This window comes from Amblyomma maculatum, chromosome 1, assembly GCF_055883805.1.
Source record: "Amblyomma maculatum isolate TAMU_Amacu chromosome 1, ASM5588380v1, whole genome shotgun sequence".
Taxonomy (NCBI): domain Eukaryota; kingdom Metazoa; phylum Arthropoda; class Arachnida; order Ixodida; family Ixodidae; genus Amblyomma; species Amblyomma maculatum.
The window spans coordinates 298,777,879-298,802,819 of record NC_139344.1 but is presented as its reverse complement, the minus strand read 5'-3'; the positions used below and the strand labels follow the sequence as shown (position 1 = coordinate 298,802,819).

Here is a 24,941-nt window from a genome sequence, read left to right as displayed (position 1 = left end):
TTAGAAAACAATGAAATTTGGAAAAAGGGCCTTGTCTTTCCCTGTGATACCTATCCAGAAATTACCACAATGAATTTCACAATGCCAACACATTCCGCAAATTCTACAGGCCTGGACCTATGTGATATACTCCAGTAACTTGAGAACCAGCGTTTATGAAACACAGCAAATGGAAGCAGGAGGCAGGGATGGCGTGAAGCGGCGTCGGAAGATGTGAAGAAGACAGTCGAAGCAGTAGCGCTTTCACAGGAGAGTGGAACGAGGGCCGCAGAAAAGGGAGGAATGTCTGTGTCATTGGCGACAAGATGTTTTGCAGACCGGGCAGGGACGTTACACAAGACGGTATCACAAAGAGGTAAAAAGGAAACTTCCGCGCTGGCGCCGTCAATAACGGCACAATGAGTGGAAAGGAAATCGTAGCCCAGGATGATGTCGTGTGAGCAGCGAGACAGTACAATAAACTCGATGGTGTATAAGGCGTCTTCGATGAGAACACGGGCCGTGCATGCCGCTGAGGGATGAATGCGCTGTGATGAAACGGTGCTAAGCGAAAAGTCGGAAAGCGCGGTGGTCACCTTACGAAGACGACGGCAAAGAGCTTCACTGATGAAGGATACGGCAGCGCCCGTGTCGACAAGAGAGAGTACTGCGACGCCGTCGACAAACACTTGTATTACGTTTTGCGGGAGAACACCGAGGACTTGAAGAGTTCGAACCAAGTGCAGTTCTTGCCCCGGGAACTGCAACTGTTAGTTTCCCTCAACAGCGCCGGTAGAACGTCGAAGCGGGGACGGGGAACGGCGACGAGGACAAGATGATCGGTGAGACGTATACGTTTCATTGTCGCGAGATACAAAGTCGGAACCGGGCGGAGTTCTCGGCGAGGGCTGGTCTGTATCATAGGAGTAGTTCCAGAGGTCAGTTCGAGAAGGTGGAAGGCGTTGGCGGCAAAGACGTGCGACATGGCCCGGCAGCCCGCAAGAGGAGCAGATTGGCCGATTGTCCGCGGTACGCCAAGGGTTCGTAGGGCGTTGCCGTACCCTTGGAATAGGGACATGGAATGCAGACCCAGGCAAAGGCGAAGGAAGGTTTTGCTGTTCTCAAGTTCGAAGATGCCCTTAGTGCAATGTACGCCTGAAATCCATTTTCATGCCCGTCCGTCCTGCTACGCGGCGAGTGTCTCGGTCGTATTGAAGAACTTGATCCCGCGCTTGTAAATACTCTTCCTGCCACGGCTACTTCATTAGACGTTAATGTTCTCAGCTCTTGCGATATAGCGACCGCTTCGACACCACCCGATGTTCTTCAACAAGCTATTGACGCAGATCTTCCACCCAGACAACGCGATCAACTCGCCGCTCTTCTACAGAACTTTACTTCTGCCTTCGACCTTCCTCACACTGCGCTGGGTCGCACGTCTGTCGTTACACACACAATCGACACTGGTACAAACGCACCTTTACGACAGCATCCTTATCGCGTGTCGGCCTCTGAGCGCCAACTCATTGCTGATAACGTGGACGACATGCTTCGCCGGGGCGTCAAGCTTGTTGAGTTATCATGGTCTGAAGGTGGCTTTTTGGCAGACAGAATAACCAGTTCTCTGGAATTTATCAGCCCAGGCAAATATCGGTAAGGATCATAATACCCCATATCTGGGGGCTTTGAGGTGTATTCTAGGTAAATAATATAAAATAGATATGTACAGGATAGGGAGTGGAAATGTCATGCCCATTAATCTGAACTCCAAATTGGTATCAGCGCATCGAAGTGGCAGACTGGACGTTTGAATCTGTCAAGTCAAAATAGGTAAATGCATTAGGTCAGACTAGGTGTTACGAAGTGCACCAGCCAGTGTTCTGCTAAGGTCAGCCTGTGTTATACATCTTTACTTGCTTTGGCCGTTTGTCTTCTCAGAGATGAGCGCGAAGTTGGAAAGGCATTGAACTTGCATAAAAAAGAATCAGTTTGGAGATTTTGTATTTCAGAAAAAGAAAACTGCAATTATAAAAGTCGTTGGACCTTAGAAACATACTACCATGCACAATTCAAATGCTCCAAAACTGGTGCTTCAAAGCTGCTCCAGAGTGGCTTTATTACTGCTCCCAAAACTGCTCCAAAATTTTGGAGCCCTCTTCCACCCCTGAAAGAGCGTTGGCCGCTCCAGCACACAGCGGTCACTTTCAGACCTGAGAAGATCGCTAAACAGGTGAAGAGCTTCTGGACAGCACGAACAAACAATCCGTGCTGGGGGCATTCAAGCGAAGGTGGAAGATTTAAACACAGCTGGTTAGAACGGAGCTTGTGTCATTGTTTAGCACACGAGATCTTCTGCACAATTACGAAAAGTACTCAAAATGCGCTCGTAGTCACTATGGCTGCCGGACTGGGAGCTGTACTGATGGGCGGAGCTTCTGGGTTGCATGAGGAAAACCGAACACCGAACGCCTGTTGGCAAGTAGTCCGGAACTGCCGGGGACTGTAAATGAAACTTCTCCACTGTGTTTGCTGCATAGCCAGAGGGGCTCTGCGAGTGGCAATGTTTACTTGCTTGTGCACCTGTAAACAAAGTGTCACCGTTCTATGTCTGCTGTGTTTACTTTCAGAAAGAAGAGTGCATGCGGAAGATTCGAGAGCTTGGTTCGTTGCCGGCAGATGCATTTGAGAAGTACCAGAACCTGAGCTTAAAGCAGGTGAGTCATCTTTTGTGCTGCCTCCAGGAGAGATGAAGCAAAACAAAACTGTAGTAATAATTCATTACATGTTAGCCTAATTGATTTTAGACGTGATAGCAAGATACTGAGGCTTAGTACTAGGCGAGGTGTTTGTCCTTGACGTCCCTATCACACTATGCATGGCTACACTTGGCTCTAATACCACATAGTCTGTCCTTGTTGAGGATGCTGTCACTTAAGGGGGGGAAGAGGGTCTTAGAAAAAAATTTTTAATACTGGGCTTAGCAGAATGAAAACCTCAGCTATTATGTACTTTAACGTGCTGATTTTAAATATGGTATCCAATTTTGTGCAAATGCTGCCATTATTTTTTATCAAGAAATATCAGTCATGGTCCACTGACAAATTTTTGAAAAAATTGGTTGCATCCACCTAAACAAGCTTTATATCAGTTGATTCTACCCTCATCAATGTTTGCAATAAGGGTAGTTTCATTGGTCTATCTCTCCTAGAACCAGTTACAGCTATTTGAAGTTCACATATATTATTTTTGTTTTCTTAAACCTCACAACTATGTTAGGTTATTTGGTGACCTTATTGCAAGCAGCAAACATTCAGCTTCCAAACAAAACACATGGTAAAAATTGGGGGAATGGAAGCCGAGAAAAAGCTGATCAGAATTTCGTAGGGTGATGAAGAAAACCAAACTGAGAAAAACACAAAACACTAAATGCAACATATTCAAGCATAGGAAACACATCAAAGTGCTTTATTATTCGAAGCAAACCGCCTAGAAGGCACCTGGTAAGTAGTCAGCATCACGTTTGTATCGCTGGCGTCGCTTTGCTGACCCCCAAAATGTGTCCGAGGCTGCACGTTTTCGCATGACACTCGTCAATCGTCGACAGTCTTTTTCTTCCGCTTTCTTGGAACTGGTGCAGTTCTCCAACAGCTGCAATTCTCGAAGTATGTGTGCAGATGCTTGCTTCACTCCAGAATTAAAACGCATAACTGCTTCGGCCACTACAGCCTCGATGGCAAACAGTGAGGCATGTTTGTCTTTAGGCATCAATGACCAAATGACAGAATGGAGTGGTTCATTAGCATTTTGAGTTTTGCCCCTTTTGGCAGCGTTTCAGCAGCTCCTTATTGAGATAGCTGCTAGTACACAGGGCGCAGCGCCTGCTTTATGTTGTCAGCAGGTTGTATGTGTGGCTGGGCGGCGTCTCTCCTCTGGCAGCAGCAGCATTATGCTTACACCAAGAGTCTGGACCACTTGGACACAGACTGTGATCAGAGAGCTGGTCTGTCAAAGTCACGTGGTAATAGGTGGCCATTACTGCCTGCTGCATGCTGTCCACATCACCAACATTGGACTTTAGGGCCTAGCTGTAGTACAGTAGAATCTCGGTGATACGAAATTCAAAGGGAGACGAAAATTTTCGTATCACCCGAAATTTCGTATCACCAAAAAACGAGCAAAATCCGTTTTCAAGCCTTCCAACAGGTACGAAATATTTATTTTCGTTGAAAGAAATCGCGTATATCCTTCTGCACCTTCTTTTCCGCAAGATCTGATAACAGAGAGTTTTGAAAACTGAAAAATTGGGCCGCTGTCTTCTCCCGCACAGACTCGGAGGTCACGGCGCGCCGCAGAACATCGATGGCGTGCATCGTTTCTGCTGCCGTCGGCGGTGGGTCATCAACGCTTTGGTCGTCATCATCTTCATCACTGCATGGAATGCCAGGCTGTGATGACGCTTCCTCCGCAATATCTTCAACCGTGCGGAGACCACAGGTGGCGAGGTGTCGTCCGTGGTGAAGAAATCGTCGACGCAACAGTCGACGTCAAATTGATTCCAGACATCGATGAGAATCAGATCTGGCACTTGCGAGGCAGTAGCCACAGCGGATTTGAAAACTCCACACTTCGCAAAACAATTGGCGATGGTCGTAGGAATGACGCGATCCCAGGCAATTGCAAGAAAATGCACAGCGTCCAGAAGAGTGATCTGGAGATTCGCGTTCTTCCTTTCAATCTTCGCGAGGAGGCGGCGCACCAACAAAGCTTCGAAATGGTGCTTAACATTCCTTATAATCCCAGCATCCAGTGGTTGCAAATGACTTGTTGCGTTCGGGGGCAGGAACACCACCTTAACACTCTATAGTGTCATTTGTTTTGGATGGGCGGTGCACTGGTCCAGCAGCAAAACTATTTTTCTGTTGTGGCAAGACATCTTGCGGTCGAGGTACGTGACGAATTCCATAAACAAAGAAGACGTCATCCATGCTTTTTTGTTCGCCTTGTAGACGCAGGGCAATCGACCGGCTGCCTTAAAGCATCGGGGCTTTTGATATTTGCCAATGACTGTCAACGGCATCTTTTCCGATCCGTCGGCGTTGCAACAAAACAAAACTGTGATACGTTGTTTGCTCTTTTGTCCGCCCCGGCAGGCATCGCCTTTAAAGCGCAAACTTTTTTTGGGCTGCAGATTGTAAAACAGCCCTGCTTCATCTACAGTCGAACCTCGATATATCGAACAACGCGGTGATTGCAAATAGTTCGATATAGCCGGAATTCGATATACAAAATCACGTAGAAAACGCGTCAAAAACTAGTACAAATCAATCAATGAACCAATCGTGGCACAGTGGCGCAATAAATACTCACTTGAAGTTTCAAACAAAGTATTTATTCCTTTGGCTTAAAGTACTGTAGCAGCGTAGCTTGCTTCAAATTGGCAACCGCGTGCTTAACCACGGCGTCCTCAACGTAGTCTAAACGGTCCACAAGCGATAGTCCAGCGCCTTCTATTGCGCCGCAGTAGCGGCGTACAAGGTCCAAAGCAGCTACAGCCTCAGTTGCAGTCGGGAGCGGGGCAGCGCTTACGGGATCAACCTTGGCCTTCTGTTGTATCTTCGGTCCCGATACAGGAATATTTTGGGCCCTTGAAGGCGCTGCACCATTTGTGCAGCGCCTTCTTAACATCTTCAAAGGCAGCTTTGCGCACCCGCCGCGCGCCTGAGTGCTGGTATTGTTCCTCCTTGGCCTTTATGTCACTCTTGTTTTTCGGCAGAGTGCTCAAAGTGCTCCTCGGTATGCTGAAAGCTTCGGCGACGCTTGACTTTTTTTCACGATTTTCAACGCGGCGGATCACTTCCAATTTCGCAGCAAATGTCAGGGTCGTCCGCTTCTTCGCGTTTGCAGCCATCACAACACCGACCACGCCGTGACAGGCCTAGGCCACCTAGGCTGCCTAGGCCACACACGATAACAACGACTGGCGCAGCACAAGTGGCGGCGCCGAGACGCGATTAGTCGTTGACAAACTAAATCAGGCTAGCCACCCTAGCCCGGCCAAGCCGCCGCGTGCATACGCCGCTACGTTCAAGTGGCGCCTTCGGCGCGACCGATGTATGCAGCGATCGTGCGCAGCAGTCGGGAACGCCCATCGCGCCGCCGCTATCTTCGAGGGCGTTGAGGGAAAGCTCGCCTCCTGTCAACAGAGTGCACATGGTTTGGGGTGGCAGAGTTCGATTTATCCATTTGGCAACCGACGCCGTTCGAAATAAAAAATTAAAAATGCATGCGATTTTCCGCGTGATATAGAAAGTGTTCGATATAATCAATAATTCGATATATCCGTGTTCGATATATCGAGGTTCGACTGTACATTAAAAACATCACGTGCCTCATATCCCGCTATGTAAGACGGCAGTGTGGTTGTCATCCAGTCTTCCACGGCGGAGGCGTCGACTTTTTTTCCTTCGCCACAAACGGTCTTGTAGGAAAGATTATGACGCACCTTGAACCGGTGAATCCATCCACCGAAGGCCTGAAAGTCACCAATTCCAAGTGTGAGTGCGATTTCCGCTGCCTTCTCACGAAGCGCTTTTCCGTCAATGTTGACGCCAGCCGCCATGAGCTCTCTGAACCACGTTAGAAGAACCTCTTCCAACTTCACATGGTGGGCAGTTTTGGCTTCTTCAGAATTCATCGCGAAGTGCTGCACATTCTGCATAATTTGGTCGCGCTGACCAACGATCGTTGACACCGTTGACAGCGGCAGGCCTAGCTCCTTGGCCATGTCAGTGCACCTTTTCTTGGGCTCTTTGTCCACCTTATTTAAAATTTCCAATTTGTCTTTAAAGGTCAGCGCCTTTCTCTTCCGTGACATTGCAGTATGATGTACCTTTTCGCGTTGCCGAGATGATCACAAAACGATGCGCTATGAACGCGGTGTCAGCCTCAACAAACGAGAAAACGAAGCAACGTGTTGCCGCTGCAGCGGAGACTCCGGAAAGCGGAAGAGCGTGGCCTGCGGGGCGGCGGAGAAATGTGGAGAAGGCCGCAAGGCCGTGCGCACAACTAAAAAAAAAAAAATGCGGGGGGGAGGGGAGAGAGAGAGCAGGAGGGGGGGGGGGGGGGGGGCAAGATATCGCCGCCTTCCTTCGCCAACTTCGCTGCTGCCGCGGGTTGCCAAGCCAGTTTCTTCCTGCTGTAATTTTTTTTTCTTCTTTCGCGCGCGTGTGCGTGATCCGTGCTATCAGTGCTGCGCACGCTTTTCTCCGTGTGCGTGTGTGCGTGGGCCTCGACCAGTCGTGATACCGAAGTTCGTATCACCCGTAGCGAAAAGAAAAAGTGTTTGGAACATCCGATTTTTTGCCCACTGAACGCAATGCGATTCGGCCGGGGAATTTTATGAATTCGTATCACACCGAATTTCGTATCAGCCGAGTTCGTATCACTGAGATTCTACTGTACTTAGAAAGCTTCATCCGGTCAGGCGGTCTCTTCCAGTAAGGGAGTCGCCATTGCTTTTGTGCTTCTGCACAGTGTTGTGCAACGCTGTCCTCATGCGCTTTTTAACATGGTTAACGCAGTCTTCTTTTTGGACAGCTATGTATCCATGAATGTTTGCGTCTTCAACAGCGCAGAACGATCGGCTGTCGCCATCACACAGCATCACTGTGTAGTGCAGTCCTCAAAATGAGTAACGGCAGCCTCAACTTCCATTTGTCCCGATTTACTGTAGCCAGAAAGCTCCTTTTTTGCAGCAATTGTTGCTGCTGGCTTCAGCTTTGTTTTCAGATAGCCCTGGTAGCTCTTATGGGGTAGGACCCCCTGTGAGACACACCCATTGCCGAAAAAATGTCGTTCAGGGCAGTCTGGCCATTACCTGTGCTTTGCGTAGCATGAGCTGCGAGAATATTTATCTCAAACGGCTTGCACTTTGCACCACTTTCTGCCCGCCAAGAGCTCCATTCGTTGGCGATAGCTCCACAATTGCGGCACTCCATGCGCAATTTCACGGCAATCCCATACTCCGCGCCATTTTTTGCAATGACGTCGCCACCGCAAGTCCGACACACAGTATTTTGAAGCAGCCCGTTAATTGCTGCCAAATCAATGACCGCGTAGGTAGCTCCAGACGAGGTAGCTCCAGACACTGGCGGGCCGGTAGGTGTGCATTCTGATGCAAGCATCCCCCATCTTCCTCTGGCTCGCCGAAATTGCTGTTAGGCTCGCGAGTTTATCATTGGAGTCCTTCTGCAACTTCTTTTGGTCAGCGCTGGTCAAAAACCTTGTGTCGACTCTAACGCGCTGCCGCCTATCTCGTCCGAGTCCGTGGGCTGCTCCGTGTCGAAGGCAGACGCCGTACTCGGCGTCGAAGCATTTGTCACAACAGTCGATTCACGCTCCAGCACTGCACTATCGTTTGTTGAAATCGATTTTTGTGCAATGAGTTCATCATCCAGCGGTTCGCCGCTTTCCGCTGTCGTTTCGATGTGCTCCGTGCCCGCGACGAACACCGGAACATTTGCCAAGGTCGCCTTGTCCGCCGGTGGACGTGTCGTCGACATTCTTTCTGCGGCATTTTTTATGCTTTTTTCCGAATTTGTGCCCGCTATGAAACTTCCGATACGGTTTCCTCATGGTGCTATTTTTGAAAATGGCGTCGCCCATGCTAGCACCGAGCGTCTGAAGGAAATGGCGCCGGCCAATTGCCGACGCAGATTTCGCCACGTGACTGCCTACAGCCAATAGCATGGCCGCATTACACTTTTTGTTTTGTCTTTTTCTCATCTGCGAATCGTGACTGGCCTTTCATTTTGGCGGGAAAGGAAGGTGAGGCACGGCTCTTTCAAACGAGACCAAGATCGCAGCGCTGCAAAGCGTATTTACAGCGCAACAGGCACCGCAAAATAGGCATTTCGCGATGTTTTTTCGCAAGCAGTTCTGTCGAGTTTGCATGTTTAATCTGCGATTTTTCGATAAATATGCAGTGTTGGGCTACCAAACTTGTCAAAATGATGGAAAATGATGAGATGCATCCAACTATGACAAAAAAAAAATTTTCGCGACTTTTCGGTCCGAAAGACTCGCGTCCCCCCTTAATCCATTTTTCTCATCCTTCCTGTCGGGGCCAAAGCACACCTTCTCTTCCTTGGGAATTGGGTTTTCTGTACTTGCCAACTCACCTCCGTCATTCTCAAACCCAGCACTCGCAGCAATCTACAACCCATATACGTGGATTGTCCGAAAAGTAATTCCATTTATTTTTTCTTGCTTTATGACAAGACCCCCAGACAGTCGAGTTTGATTTCGGGTATTCCGCTCAGTAGCCTAGCTTCTGTGAGTGACCATAGTTGACACTGTGTGTCATATTGTAACGCAGTCTCTGCTACTTTCACTTTTGGAATATTGCACAGTGTGGCACTTGAGAGCAGCAAAAAATAATAGAGCACAAAATAAGCAGCGCGCGCTCATTGCTGCTGTGTGATTCTAGCTCTTGCATTTGGAGCGGAGATGGCAGAAAGTGCCGGCAACACAAAGCGATTCCATACCTGCCAACCCTCCCGATTTCTACTGAGCACTGCCCTATAGGAATGGCTTTTCCAAAACTGCAGCCATGGAATCTGCAGCAGCATCACAAGGCTAAGAAACCAAAGTAGCTGTGGCTGGTTGCATTTCATGACTGCTGTTGTCTATGCTTTGGTTTTGCCAGGCTGCATGCATGTGGTGCATATCATACTCATGTCATGGTGCTATGGAAGTTGAAATATTTGCACAAGTTTTTCCTATCTTTGGAATTTCTGTGCTTCGTGAAATCGAGAAAGGGTGTCATTTTACACAGTCTGTGGATGTGACATGAACAAAGGTGATCTGAAACCTACCGACGTCTTGGAAACTACTGAACTAGCACAGTCATTTACTGCAAAGGGAAAATAACTCATGAGGTGCAGTCAAAGGCCTAGGGGTTTGCTTCTGAGCCCCGTGCGACCGTAAGAATGGCCTCCTCTATCCTCCCAAGCAGTGAATAGCTAGGTATACAGCTTAGAGGCAAACCCCTAGGGCTGTCTACTTTTGACAGTAGCCGACCAATTTTTCTCATTCCAATGATTTGCACTTTTGTGATATTTCCAACTTAAGGAGTGTCACGCACCCTATAGGAACATCCACCAATATCATGACTGATATTCCGGACTCTATGGAGTCCAGAAGTTCAATTTTTCGCTCCAAAATAGGCGCCAGCATTACTCTGGAGTTTGTTTTCCAGCCAAAGGCTTGCTTTTTTGGCATGATATAGATGCGAGCTAGTATCACTGTTGCAACCAACTGGTTCTTCACCGCCATGAAGGGTTCAGTCTTGGATTTAAACGGGCTCATTTGCACAAACTAGCCTCACTCTTTATTGATCGTTGCCATCTGAAATACCGTATTTACTCGCATAATGCTCGCACATTTTTTTCACGGAAAATTGATGTGAAGTTGGGGGTGCAATAATTATGCAAGGAAAATTTTGAGCAGATGTTTTGGAGTGCTAAAAGCAAATTTAAATTGGTTTGACTCGGGATTCTTAGGCCAGCTGTTGTAAATACAACCAAAATATTACTTTAACACAGAATTTTCTTTTGGTATAAAAGTGCAGGGTTTCCAAAAGCACGAATTTCAGTGCAGAGTAGCAGGCCAGATTTCAATCATTCCGGCCAACCTTTCTGCCTTTCAATAAATCCATCTATCTATCTATCTATCTGTCTTTCTAAAGCACTTTATTTGCCGCACGCAGCTTATCATTACTCCCCACGTTTCGTGGTATGTTGTTCAAAGCAGACCATACAGTTCTACTCTTGATCCGAGTCCGTGTAGGCACTGCAATCGCTATCTCCAGTAATGTACCACACAGAACTCGTTGACGCCGAAGTGCTTGCTGGCAGCGCGGGCGGTGCCCATGCTCAAGCGCGTACTCGATACTTTTCACCCTAAAAACTGCTGTATAGCTTGCCCCATCGAGATTCATTGTGGTAATTTCTGAATAGGTATCGTAGGGCAAGACAAGGGGCTTTTAAAAGTTTCCTTGTTTTCTAAGTTCCACTGTAACAGATGCTAGGACGCTGCAGGCGTCGATGCAGTTGGCGGCAGTGCACCTCGCCATGAAGACTGCCTTTGCCTCCGTGCACTGAACGCGTGTCGCATCTCGAGGCATCGTGAGCGACCACGCAACGTTTAACTCGTTGCACGAAACCGTTCAGAGGGCACGTCAAGAGATCGTAAATCCGGCGATCACAAAAATGGCAAAAGGCGAACAGAACGCACAAAGTACAAAGACGGCCAACATTGAGGGCAAAGAGCCGGAGTAGACGACGCGGAGAGGCAGCCGACGGAGACCAACGCATCAGCAGGCACAGCAGCCAATAGCAGTCGCCCAATCCCCCGCGTTCTCGCGGAGCGCGCGCCTTACCCAATCGCAGCCTTGAATTCGAGCACGGGAAACTTGAAAGCCGTCGCGAGGCTTCCAATCGGAAGCAAGCCACGCCTCGACCGTGCCACCGTCGCCGCCGCCGAAGGTGGCAGAAGAAAGCGCAGGAATTCACAAACAAAACAAAACCAAAATGGCAGTGCTCAGTTCGGCGGGAGAGGAATGACACAGGCGCAAAGTTTGGGAATTTTCGGCGCATGCCCGCTGCTCCGCGGCTGCCGCCGCTTCTTATATAATTAACTTTGAGTATATCTACGGTGATTTGGGCATTGATAATTACTGAAAGGGTAGTTTATAAGACATACTACCGGAATATATTATGCTCCAAAAATTTACTTTCTTGATTTTTTGGTTTTCAAAGGTCGCGTCCCCCCTTAACTTCTAGGGCTGGCAACTGCCCCTCAAAGTCTACTCTTTCTCCCAAAAGTTGTACGAAAAAAGCACACCATAATTTAATTATTGTTTTATCCTTTTTTTGTAACGCGACAGCATCCAGGGTTCGGCAGGAGGAGAAACTGCGCGCACACATATACACACGCTCGAATCCAGCACGAAACACATGACGTGGCCGCACTGTGCGAACAGTGCGGAGGTTGTTCCGGTGTCTCCATGGAGGACGCTGCTGCACAGATCGATGCAGCGCCCCTTGGCCGAGATTGTGTCCCCTGTGGCTACAAATCTTTGTTCGCTGAAAACGGCACTTTGCTAGACCATCTGTAGGTAACACCAGCCACAAACACGGAACACCGTTTTATTTGGCCTGTTTGAAAGGGGCTGCCAGCTGTTAACTCTTCAGGATCTGCAATTATCGCTGAAGCTGCTATAGGCAGAAAGAAGTCTGATATTGCGAAGGAGTTCGTATCCTATTTGGCTCACTTTTTGCACTTCAAAAACGGCAGAGCACTGCACAGGACACTGGCAACCTCAGTCTATGAAGATGCTACTATGTGCACAAATGAAATGAGAGGAACGTTGAGGATGATGGAAGTCATTTGAGCACAAGAAAAGTTCTTGTGATGTGCTTGATGCATTCGACATCATATGGAATTTCCTAGGTGCAAAATAACAGTTTTTTTTAAATTAAATTTTTGCCCTCGAGTATGATGGATGTGCTTAATTGCATTTTCGTGACAATGAAAATTTCATGAGAACAAAAAAAATTTATTTTCTGGGCAGTTTCGTTATTGCAGGGTTCTACTGTACTGATATTCCTTGATTATAGCGGAAAAACTAAATTATGTATGTTGTTCTGCAATATGTGCTATATTCAAATTCAATGTTCTGAAATATTTTTGCTTTGAAAATGTTGGAAATCTGTTGGGGAGTTTTCAAACTATTCATAAATTTGAAAAATTTGTTGATATGGTGTTTGTAGTAGCAAGATTTGACTGTATTCTGTTTGTCTAACACTGGAAAATTAACTCTTGGAGTTATTCTGTTTCAGCTTTTCAAGAAGCTTGAGCAAAGCAACCACGAGCTGAAGAAGTATAGCCATGTAAACAAAAAGGCTTTGGACCAGTTCATCAACTTCTCTGACCAGAAGGAAAAGCTAGCAAAGCGGAAGGAGGAGCTTGACCGTGGACACAGTGTACGTTCCTTTTTCTATGCATGTGTGGGGCCTTTTGTCAGACACTAAAGGTGGCTTGATGCATTATTTTATTTACGTACTTGTAGGTTTCTAGGGGACTTTTCTGATGGATTTTCTCATGACAGCTTCAGATGTGGGGCATTGTGTGCCTATTTTGAGTCTGTGCTTGCCCTCAGAATAAGGAGACCTCCCCTGTAAAGCTTCTGCTTAGTGCATGTTTTGCACTATGCTTTCTGTGAGAAGTACCGCAATACGAACCCGCATATGATACGAGGTGTAGAGGTAGCAAGAAAAAAAAGTTTTCATCTGTGCATAATGCGAGCGAGGAAAGATCACTAAAAGTATTTATTTGCACTACATTTCGCGGTGGCCTCACGAGGCATTCGTGTTTGAGCGTCCAGCACCACCCCACACCAGGTAACGAAACCTTCATGTGCTGGTGCTGCTTTGCTCCCCGTGCCAACTTCCTGGAAAATTTCACGCTCCGAGAGAAGAGCAGTTCACATTAGTCCTGGCAAAAGCAGAAGCCTCTGGTTCTAAAACCAGTACGCCAGTATGTACACGGCAGTGCACTAGCATGCGCCATGCTCACGCCTTTGCGTCTAGCACCGCACGCAGGCGCGCAGCGTATGCAACCAGGAAATGTTCTCGGAACCAGGGTTTTCGCGATCATCATTGTCTGGTGTAAAATTGCCTACTGTGACATCATGGTAGTAACCAATTTTATGGAAACGTGTAGCTCCGAAGTTAGGTTACAGAAGAAAAAAATGCAAACAAGGCAGGGAATTGGGCGGGGACACTGAGCCTGCCAGTGTTAGTTGTAGACTGCTTATAATGCAGGTCTCGGGGACCGCAAAAATCCCTACTTTTAAGTTCTGCGTTATAGCCAGAACAAGTTTTTTCGGCTCAAAATACGCACCAGGTGGCGTAGCTTCTTCTCAAAAATGGCTTATTAATTAACGAATGAAAATCAACTCGCTAAGTCTGCTGCCTGCTTAGATTAGTTTTACCATATCGCCCACAGCGCAGCCGTGAAAATTACCGCAATCACCACCATGGAACTGTATATACACTTTTAAGCACTTGTTGTCAGTGTATATCTAGTTAGGCAGTTGCGCTAACCTCTGCTGAGTGACCCATGCCTTTTTGTTGGCTTCGTACAACACTGGCAGCAATGCCCCTTTAACCCAAGCAACACGCCGTCAATGGACCGCCACTGGTCCAATATCGGGATATATTGGTCCCAATAATGGTCAATATTGGGGTCTCGGGCGCACAAAGATCCAAGATATATGCCAATGGAAAAGTCCTAACGGAGAGACTAAAAATGAAATCGACTTCATAATTTGTTCAACCCCCGCCATTGTGCAGGATGTAGAGGTAATCGGGAAAGTGCGATGCAGTGACCACAGGATGGTGAGGTCCCGAATTAACCTAAATCTGAAGAAAGAACGCAACAGATTAGTAAGAAAGAAACCCATCAACGAATTAGCGGTGAGGGGGAGGGCAGAAGTGTTCAGGATCTCGCTACAGAATAGGTATTCAGCTCTAACTGAGGATGGCGACATTACCCTAGAGGCAAGGAACAATAATTTCAGAGATATCTTTACTGAGTGCGCTGTAGAAGTAGGCGGTAGGATAGTTAGAGAGGATACCAGTAAGCTGTCTGAGACGAAAAATTTGATTAAGAAACGCCAGAGTATGAAAGCTTCCAATCCAACAGACCAGATCGAATTGGCCGAGATATCAAAGATAATCAATAAGCGCAAGGTGGCCGATATAAGGAAGTATAACATGGAGAAAATTGAGCATGCTGTAAAGAATGAGGTAAGCCTTAAAGCGGTAAAGAAGAAATTGGGCATAGGTAAAAACCAGATGTATGCGATAAGGGACAAGGCGGGCAACGTCATCACTAATATGGACAAGATAGTCAAAGTAGCCGAGGAGTTCTATACAGATCTCTACAGTAGCCAAAGTAGTCAGGACCGTAATGAGATTGGCGGTAGGGAAAAACAGTCAGACGTTCCACCAGTGACGAAGGATGAGGTCAAGAAAGCACTAGAAACTATGAAAAGGGGGAAATCAGCTGGAGAGGATCAGATAACTACAGATTGTTAAAAAACGGGGGGGATATCGTGCTACAAAAACTGGCCACCCTGTATACGCAGTGCCTGGTGTCATCGACGGTACCGGAACCATGGAAGAATGCAAACATTATCCTCATTCATGAGAAAGGGGACTCTAAGGACCTTAAAAATTACAGACCAATGAGCTTACTGTCTGTTACGTATAAGGTATTTATTAAGGTTATCGCTAATAGAATCAGGACAACCTTAGACTGCAATCAAGCAAAGGATCAAGCAGGTTTTCGGAAACGGTACTCTACTATCGATCATATCCATACCATCAACCAGGTGATAGAAAAATGCTCGGAATATAACCAGCCCTTATACATAGCATAATTGATTACGAAAAAGCATTTGACGCAGTTGAAACTTCGGCGGTGATGCAGGCATTGCGAAATCAGGGGGTAGACGAGCCATACGTGAAAATGCTGGAAGATATATATAGGGACTGCACAGCAACCATAGCTCTGCATAAAGAAAGTAACAAAATTCCCATAAAGAAAGGTGTTAGACAAGGAGACACGATCTCCACAGCTTGCTTAGAGGAAGTATTTAGAGACTTGGAATGGGAGCAGTTAGGGATAAGGGTAGATGGAGAATACATCAGTAGTCTGTGATTCGCTGATGACATTGCCTTGCTAACTCGAGGGATGAACTGCAAATAATGATTGATGACCTAGACAGGAAAAGTAGAAAGGTAGGCTTGAAAATCAATATGCAGAAGACTAAGGTAATGTTCAACAGCCTCGGGAAGGAACAGCAGTTTACATTAGGTAGCGAAATACTGGAAGTAGTAGGCCAATATGTCTACTTAGGACAGGTAGTAACCGCAGATCCGGACCATGAAAAGGAAATAACAAGAAGAATAAGATCGGGATGGAGCGCATTTGGCAAGCACTCGCAGATTATGACTAGCAGCTTACCGGTATTGCTCAAGAGGAAAGTATACAACAGTTGCATCGTGCCTGTACTCACCTATGGGGCTGAAACGTGGAGGCTGACCAAGAGAGTTCCACTTAAGTTGTGGACAACCCAGAGGGCTATGGAACGAAAAATGGTAGGGGTAGCATTAAGAGATAGAAAGCGTGCAGAGTGGGTCAGAGAAATAACTCAAGTTACCGACATTCTAGTGGAAATTAAGAAGAAGAAATGGACATGGGCAGGACATGTAGTGCGAAGAGAGGTTAACCGATGGTCGCTGAGGGTAACAAACTGGGTTCCAAGGGAAGGAAAGCGTAGCAGGGGGCGGCAGAAAGTTAGGTGGGCGGATGAGATTAAGAAGTTCACAGGGGTCAAGTGGATGCAGCTAGCTCGGAACCGGGTTACCGTAAAAACCCGCGTATAATACGAGGTTTTTTTCCAACTTTCAGCGTTCCAAATTTCCGCCTCGTATTATTTGCGGATCCCAACCAAAATGTCAAAGTTTTGCGAGAAGTTCTGGTTTCGTTGTTGCCGCGTGGCTACGGCTTGGCTTTGTTATCGATGTGCGGCTACGGCTTGGCTTCGTTGCCCTAACGTGGCCGCACCCCGCAGTGGCCACGACGTCGAGGTGTCGTCTCTTCGTTGTTGAGTCGTCGAGTGCGCACAGCATCAGCGCATGTGCTCTCGTGCAAACCACGGTTCGCGAAAAAGTGCACGCTTTTTTCTTTAAGTGAACGAGCAAGATGCCAGGGTCTCGGAAACAGTACTCGGCTGCTTTTAAGAGAAAGGTGATTTTAGTTGCTGAAAACATCGGCAACAGTGCGGCCGGGAGGCAGTTTGGCGTCACCGAGGGAAGCATTCGCGGATGGCGACGACAGAAAGAAGCCCTTTTCGCGTGCAAGGGAATGCGAAGAAGCTTTCGCGGGCCAAAGAATGGCGCATTCCCGGAAATTGAACTCGCTCTGACGGAGTTCGTACGAGAACAGCGAGCATCGCATCTAGCTGTGAGCGTAGAGCTTATGCAGGCAAAAGCTAGGGAGCTTGCAAGGGAAAAGGGAATTCCGAGCTCCGCCTTCAAAGCAAGATACATCGCTATATGTGCCGTGCTGGATTCTCGCTACGCCGGCGAACCTCGATTTCACAAAAGCTGCCCGAATCCTTCGAAGAGTTGCTGGTGGCTTTTCAGCGCCACGTGATTTCTTTGCGAAAGACCAAAAACTTTCAGCTGGGGCAAATAGGCAATGCTGACCAGACTCCGGTTTACCTGGACATGCCATCGCCCCTCACCGTCCATGAGAAGGGCTCTAAACAAGTTTGTATCCGGTCTACTGGAAACGAGAAGACGCGGGTTGCAGTCATGCTATCGTGCACGGCAGACGGCCGCAAGCTCCCGCCCTATGTCATCTTCAAGCGCAAGACAATGCCGAAAGGTGAGGAGCTGCCGAAGAATGTCATCGTGAGATGCCACGAAAAAGGTTGGATGAACGAGGATCTCGTCCTCGACTGGGTGAAGTCAGTGTGGTGCAAACGGCCCGGTGCGCTGTTGTCCTTCCCATCCATCCTCGTGCTGGACGCGTTTCGTTGCCATTTGGCCGACTCGGTGAAGAGGCTGCTAAGCGACTGCCGCACAGAACTTGTTGTGATTCCGGCTGGGATGACCTCACAACTTCAGCCTCTCGACGTTTGTGTTAACAAACCCTTCAAGGACGCAGTCAAGCGATGCTACGCGGAATGGATGCGGTCAGGTGAGCCTGCAGTGACGCCGGCCGGGCGGCTGAAGCGAGCATCGCCAGCCACGCTGTGCAAATGGATTGTGGACGCGTGGGCAAGCATCCCAGAGGAGCTTGTGCGCCGTTCGTTTAAGAAGTGCGGCATCTCAAACGCCCTCGATGGCACAGAAGATGAGTACCTGTGGGATGATTTGTCCGACAAAGAAATTTCCGAGGAAAGCGCTGCTGAAGATGAAAGTGATTGAAGTGTGAGGTCCTATTTCAATAAATGTCTTGTTTTTTCTCTCTCGTATTATATGCGGTAAAAACTTTTTTTTTCCATTTCGCGTCTCCAGAATTTCACCTCGTATTATATTCGGGTTCGTATTATACGCGGGTTTTTACGGTAAGTGGAGAAATATGGGAGAGGCCTTCGCCCTGCAGTGGGTATAATCAGGCTGATGATGATGATGAGGCTTTGTGTTCCTTTGTTCTCCTGCCACACTGTTACAGTTGTTCATACTTGCTACTACCCTTAGTGGGGTTTCTGGGGTACAAGAAGGGCCCATTTGTAACCCTTTCCGGCTTTGTGGTACCTCTGCTAGGTTCAATACCCAGAGTGTTTTCCATGGGTGCTCGGTTCTTCTGGGATGAAAAGCCTGAGAAAAGGGCTTAGGTGTAAAATGGGGCATGGCTCAGGTTTTGAAAATGTCACTTTTTCTTTTAAAGAAGCTTACATGCAGGTTGCCATGAGACATTGAATCTAACGTAGGAAAATGTCTGAATTTTGCAGAAAAAAAGAAAGGAAAAGAAAAAAAAAATGTTTGATTGCTGAACCTGTTGCTATTAAAAAGAGTAGAGACACCGAAATTTTAAATATGTACTTGTTTCTTTGGAAGAGAGTGTGAGACAATGGCAGGGTGTGCACAGGTCCTTGAAAACCCTTGAATTTGAAAATTTCGTTTTCAAGGCCTTTGAAAATCCTTGGATTCCTAGCGTACTGCATGCAAATGGTTATTTATCACAAAAACACGCGGTTAAAATATTTGTATTTTCAATGTCTAGTTTCAGTATTGTGTTTCAGGCGTAAAAAATAGTTGGGCGACGGTTAGCCACATTCTAGCCACTCTGCTCTGAAGCCAACTTGAGCCTATTCAATCCAATCCGATTTTGATGCTTTGTTATGGTGGTTGGCGGCATTGCATTTTTACGTCGGTTCTGCACCCGACTTGTTGCGGCTGAAGCACCCGACTGCAAAGCAAATGCCTGGGAAATGTGAATTTCAAGGCGCGTGGCTTCACAACGACGCTTACAAAGACTGGATTGCACCAGATATGACGAGTGAGCACCACGCAAGATGCAGGCCTTGCAGCAAGACCTTCGATATCACCACCATGGGTGACTCAGCGTTAAAGAGCCATATGAAGAGTGCTAAGCATGCTGGTGTCATGAAGATTGCAGCCAACAGCTCGGTGCGAAAGTATTTTGTTCCAAGTACGAGCCAACAGTCAGCGGTCCTGCCTCCTTCGCAATCGGGAAAGCTAGATGATGCTTGCAAGGCGCACGAGCTTGTGATGAACGCAGATTCTGTGTACTTTGAAGGTTAGGTCTCTTCGATTTGGCTTGCACTGGCTGCACTAGTTCTGAAAAGTGCTGCAGCGGTGCCAGGTGGTCACGTGAGCGTGCAGTGCCAGTTCCGACACTGGCGTGCGGCGGCAGTTGCCAAAACGAGTACGCAAGTGTAGAACTCTGCAACCTAGCAGATGCGTGCGCGCGCATCATGCATCGCGTGCTGTAACATCACGTCCAGTTTCGAAGCCAGCTGCCGTAGGCCTACAGCGCTCGATCGGAAAGTGACGACGACTAACAGTGACACCAATTGACCAAATATGTGCGACTGCGCACGATCGTTATATCGGACGGTCTGCGAAGGTGCCATTCATGCGCCTGGGTACGAGAGAATTAACGTTGTAAGCAGTTGCCACGAGTACTAGTTTAAATAATTAATACTGCCTAACAAGATGCTTGATTGGTTTCCACGAACTTCTGTCCAAAAGCACTAGCTGACGCACGTATGTTTGTACCTCATTGCGCTCTCAGACATTCTATGTGCTCCGTGGGCGACAAGTTTGATGTCGCATAGTCGCTGCGCAAGCTGTCTTGTGGCACACACACTTGGCACGACAGAAACTCGATCGATCGCAACTGATTTCTGTTCGCATCCACCCGTCTTCCGAGGTCACAACGCGATTAAAAAAAAAAAAATACTACATAGGACAACGCGCGCGAAGGTGCCGAATCGCGGCCACGTACCACTACATATGTGGCCACAACTATATAATACCGCTCCTCCATCAACAAAATGCCAATCACCAGCATGCAGCCCAACTACCTTGTATCTGTTAGCAGCGAACCGGCCGGGTTCTGAAGGAGACGGACTTTACAAATGCTATGCAGAACGATGCGCAGCGTCGTCTGCTCTTGGCCAAGCGGAGCGTACGCCATGCTGCACTTTTTTCTGCACCTCTTCTGGAGGCGAGTGCAGAGTGAGCGAGAACTCGTGCAGAACTAGCCCTGCACCTTGACAAAACGAGGAGAGAAGTGCAGACGGCGTGCGCGGCACTGGCAAAACAAGGACGGCGGTGCTGCACTACTTGAACTAGTGCAGCTGGTGCAGGCAAATCGAAGAGACCTGTTGTTGTTGTCACATCGCATTTCTCCTATCGGTCATCATTGGAAGCAGGCCAGCTATTCCAGCATATGTTCCCGGACGGTGATGTGGCCAAAGCATTTTCTTGGAGAGAAAAAAATGTGCCTATGTGACGTGCCATGATCTGAGGCCCTTCTTTTTATCTGCTTTGCAGAGGGAGATAAAAGATAGTGATTACTATGTGGTACTCTTCGACGAGTTCACGAACGACTGTCTCCAGCGGAAACAAATGGACGTTCACATCCAGGTTTGGAATTCGCCTCGCAAGGTGGCAACAAGGTACTATACGTGGTTGTTTATGGGGCACTCGACATCCGAGGACATGCAGGGAAAGATGCTGAGTGCGTTCGAGCCTTTCCCTCTTGAGAAAATTCTTCAGATTTCTATGGATGGTCCCAAGTTAGTCCTTAAGTTACTCGAATTTCCAAGAACACCTGCATCAAGCATACCAAGTCCAATGTCTGTACATTGGGACCTGTGGCCTCCACACCATGCACAATGCCTACAGGGCTGGTGTTACAGCAAGTAAGTGGGAAGTTGACTGCCTGCTGTCCTGCCTGAGCGCGCTTTTGCATGGTTCTCCTGCAAGGAGGGAAGACTTCTCAGCTGTTACCGGTCAGGAGACTTTTCCCCTGAACTTTGTTGCACACTGGTGGTTGGAGAATGTCCCTGTAATAGAGAGAGCCTTGCTCTTGTGGTGTTTTATCAAGAAGTTTATTGCAGCTGCAAGGAAGAAGGAAGTAAGCCTCCCAAAATGCGGATCATTTCACAGCTTGTGCGAGTTTGCCAGTGATGTCTTACTGTTAGCAAAGCTTCAATTTGCACTAGGTGTGGCCATGACCATCAAGCCATTCCTCACTGCATGAGTACCAAACGGATCAGCCCATGGTGTTCTTTCTTGCAAGGGACTTGGAAACAGTAGTCAGGAAGCTACTGACGAAGTTTCTGAAGTGCTCATTCTTGTCTTCAGCAAAAGAAGTCACTGGTCTGCTGACGGTGGACATTGAAAACACTGAGAACCACACTCCGCTTGAAAAGGTGGATGTAGGCCATGCCGCTGAACAGACGGTCAGGAAAACTAAAGCAAGCCAGAAAGATGTGTTCCAGTTCCGCATGGAATGCAAACACTTCTTGATCAGTATGACAAAGAAGGTGCTTGAGAGAAGCCCACTGAGATTCTCAATCGTTAGGATTTCGTCCTCTCTGGACCCACGACAAATTTGTATAAACCAGATTAGTGCCTGGCCGGCTTCAGAAGAGTGTTGGATGCCCTCATTACAGCAGGCAGAATGTCTGAGCACTAAAGAGACACTGTACTTGGGGAGTACACTGAGTTCGTGCAGGAAGAGATGCATAACCTGCGAATGCTTGAGAAGAATGTAAACAGGTTGGACGAGTTCTTGCCTGAGCTGATGAAGCTTAATTCATCATATGGGGAACTCCGGAAAGTTGTCAATCTTTTGCTTGTGCTCAGCCACGGCCAGGCCACTGTGAAGCGAGAGTTTAGTGTGAACCGCCATGTTGCCGTAGAAAACCTGTGACCCCCCCGTGGTCGCAATGTAGGCGCGCAAAACTTGATTTTTATCTTTATGGCCACTCCGGGCGCAGGGGCCACAGAAACAAATTTTCATCTTTATTGGGGCTGCTGTTAGCTTGTTTATCATCCAGGCTCACAAGGTATTCCTGCCCTCCTTGTGGTTTCCTGAGGCTCCTGAGTTTGCACTCTGGAGCAATGTTGACTCCAAAATACGGTTCCTAATAGTTTTCTACAACTTTTCCTTGACTTTACTCATATTGAACTTTCAAAATCCGCAATAAAGTAATTTGACCATGTGGGGAAGCTTTTTTTCAAAACAATTCGACCCTCGAAGGGTTAATTATGTTGGCTTAGTGAAATACTGGCTTTATTATGTTGCCTTAGTACAGTGTTGGCTTAGTGCAATACAAGCTGTTTCTTGAGATGTTCCTTTTTCAGTTTTGTTCAGTATAATTGGTATGTACCTGATATTGAAAACTGTTGCGTGTAGCATTGTGTTGAGTCCTTGAAAATACTCGAACTGGGCCTTGAAATTCATTGAATATCCTTGAATTTGCCCGTTTTAAATCTGTACGAACCCTGCAATGGTGTTCATGAGTCACAACGTGGAATTCACCTACACCAGCTATTTTTTTTTTTTTTTTTTCTTTTTTTTTATTTACAGTTTCGGTTTCAAATGTCGAATGACAGCTTGGATTTCGTAGACGAGTTGAGGTTGCATGATACATGATGTAATTGCTTCCTTTCGTGTTCCAGTCAGGCTTGCATAAGATTTGTTGCAAGACTGCCTGAGCGAATAAATTCACTTATAAATTATTGATCACTTTTTTCTTCATGTTTTTTAATGTGCTGTATATCATTCCAAAGACAGCATGATACGTTATTGGGCAAGCGTGTTCAGGACGATGGGAAGATACATTGTGCAAAAAGATATCACGAGGGCCTGCTGTCCTTCCGAATCAGCAGCATACATCCAGTCATTGCAAAAGCTGTGTAAACAAACACGCTGGGGGCGTAGTCGTAATCCGAGAGTCATTTGGCGGAGAAGCACTAGAAAAACGGAAGGTGAGGCTCAGCAGTCTGTCGCAATCACGCACGCAGCTGAGGGGGAGGCGAGAAGGAGATGGCGGCGACAGGGAAGCTCTTCTTCTGTACGGGTATGCACTGAAGAGCAATCGAATCGCATTGGGTTTTGTGATGTTTGAAGCGGCAGCAGCGGCACATGCTTTCTTGCGCTGGCCGTGGCCAGACTGAACATAGTTTTGCAAAAATGCTTCACCAGCTGAAAATAGTTGAGTCTAATACGCGCATATAACAGCAGCAAGTCACGAGGTAGCGATTCATTCGAAAGTTTTGGCTACTCCTTTAATGTCGCAAGGTATGCTCTCGCGTCAAGGTATGCTTGTTTGATATTTATTCTTAGTTTTTGGATCCAAAGAGCGACGGCAATAGCTCAACAACCAGGAACATAACGCTATCCCCTCCCCACTCTCGCCGCACATATGTACACGGCCGAAGGAAACATTGGACAGGTGCCTTTTTATAAGTGAGAGCGCTTGTTGCTAAAACAAGCTAACTCTCATAACGTAAGAACAATACGCTTCTGACTGCATGCCTAAATTATACAGCATGAGCCCGTCGATTTCGGCCTCCTCGGCAATCTAGACGAAGCCCAAAACAAGTCCGAGGATCTCGAAGGTCGCATATTATAGTGAAGACTTCTCAAAGAAAAGAGAATATGTGGATAAAATATTTTTGCTGAAGAAAAAAAAATTCAGTGACCACCGTCCACGACGTGCATGCAGGAGTGCAGCCGGCACCGCGAATAGCAGACGACATGGAGACGTTCCGCTGATCGCATTGTGACAGCAAGATGCATAGGGGGCACTTGAGCTACTTCAGCGAATTACCGGGCCCGTATTCCGAGTTTGCGTCGCTATCGAAGTGTCGCTATCAAGGTGACCTGGTTGCCAGACCAGAAAGCTGATTTCGATATTAATAATAAAAATTAATTTTAAAACTATCTACTGCACGGACAATTTAACGTGTAAGGAGTTAAATACATTAATCAGTTTATGCTCAGTTGTTAACTGTCATGACCCCTTAAAGAGAATTAGGAACAGATCTTATTCGTGAAGGACTGACAAGCCGGGATCGCCTCCGTGTTTTTTTTTTTTTTTTTGTTCTTTTTTTTTTTTTTTTTCTAGATGCTTCGCCACCTTACACATGTGACATGTGGAGAAGCCATCGCGATGGCTTACAGTCGCTGCGCTCTTGCTCGTGACTCTTACATAATGCCCACCCCCCTCTTTTGGCAGTGAGAATAAAAAAAAAAGCTAAAAGAAAAAGCGTTTGTTAGCGCGCCTCTACGTTTCACGCCATCGTCGGGTTCACCGCGAACTTAAAAAAAATGGAGAAGGGGGGGGCAGCGTGGCAGCGCTCGCCCAGCTGTGCAGGCCTCGTTTATACTTTACCATTGGAACCCGGGATATCGCAAACGCCTTTTGAAGCGAAGTGAATGATGCTAAAAGAGCCAGTGGTCACTTCCGCATAAACAAGTAAACTTGAAGCAGGAATTGTAGTTTCATTGCCAGTTGAGCCTGAAATGAAATGTGGCAATTTGATGTACATTCAACTTGAGATCCTCATGTTTCATAGGCATTTCTGATGTGTTCTGTTTCTGATAACCTTTTGCAAGGCTGCAGTATGTAACTCATGAATGCCATTATACTTGATTGGAGTGCTGGTAGGGGGACCAGTAACTAGAGTGTGTGTGAGGCCTCTAAAATTACGTCTGACCAACGTGGCTTCTCGTAGGTGCTGATAACGAGGGCTCTTCATCTGTGGTTAAAAGTATTCTCATTAATGTGTCAATAATTAAGCACAAATGTGAAGGGCTTAGTATTGTGATAC

General features: G+C 47.2%; 1 protein-coding gene across 1 annotated transcript in view; it reads left to right on the top strand.

Moving 5' to 3' along the window:
• LOC146206876 (structural maintenance of chromosomes protein 3-like) overlaps positions 1-24,941 on the top strand; it is an 87,706-nt gene that overhangs the window by 33,264 nt on the left and 29,501 nt on the right. Inside the window, exons 5-6 of the mRNA XM_084575864.1 lie at positions 2,607-2,693; positions 12,882-13,025. Of these exons, the coding sequence (XP_084431990.1) occupies positions 2,607-2,693; positions 12,882-13,025 (231 nt within the window). The remainder of the gene's footprint in view (positions 1-2,606; positions 2,694-12,881; positions 13,026-24,941) is intronic.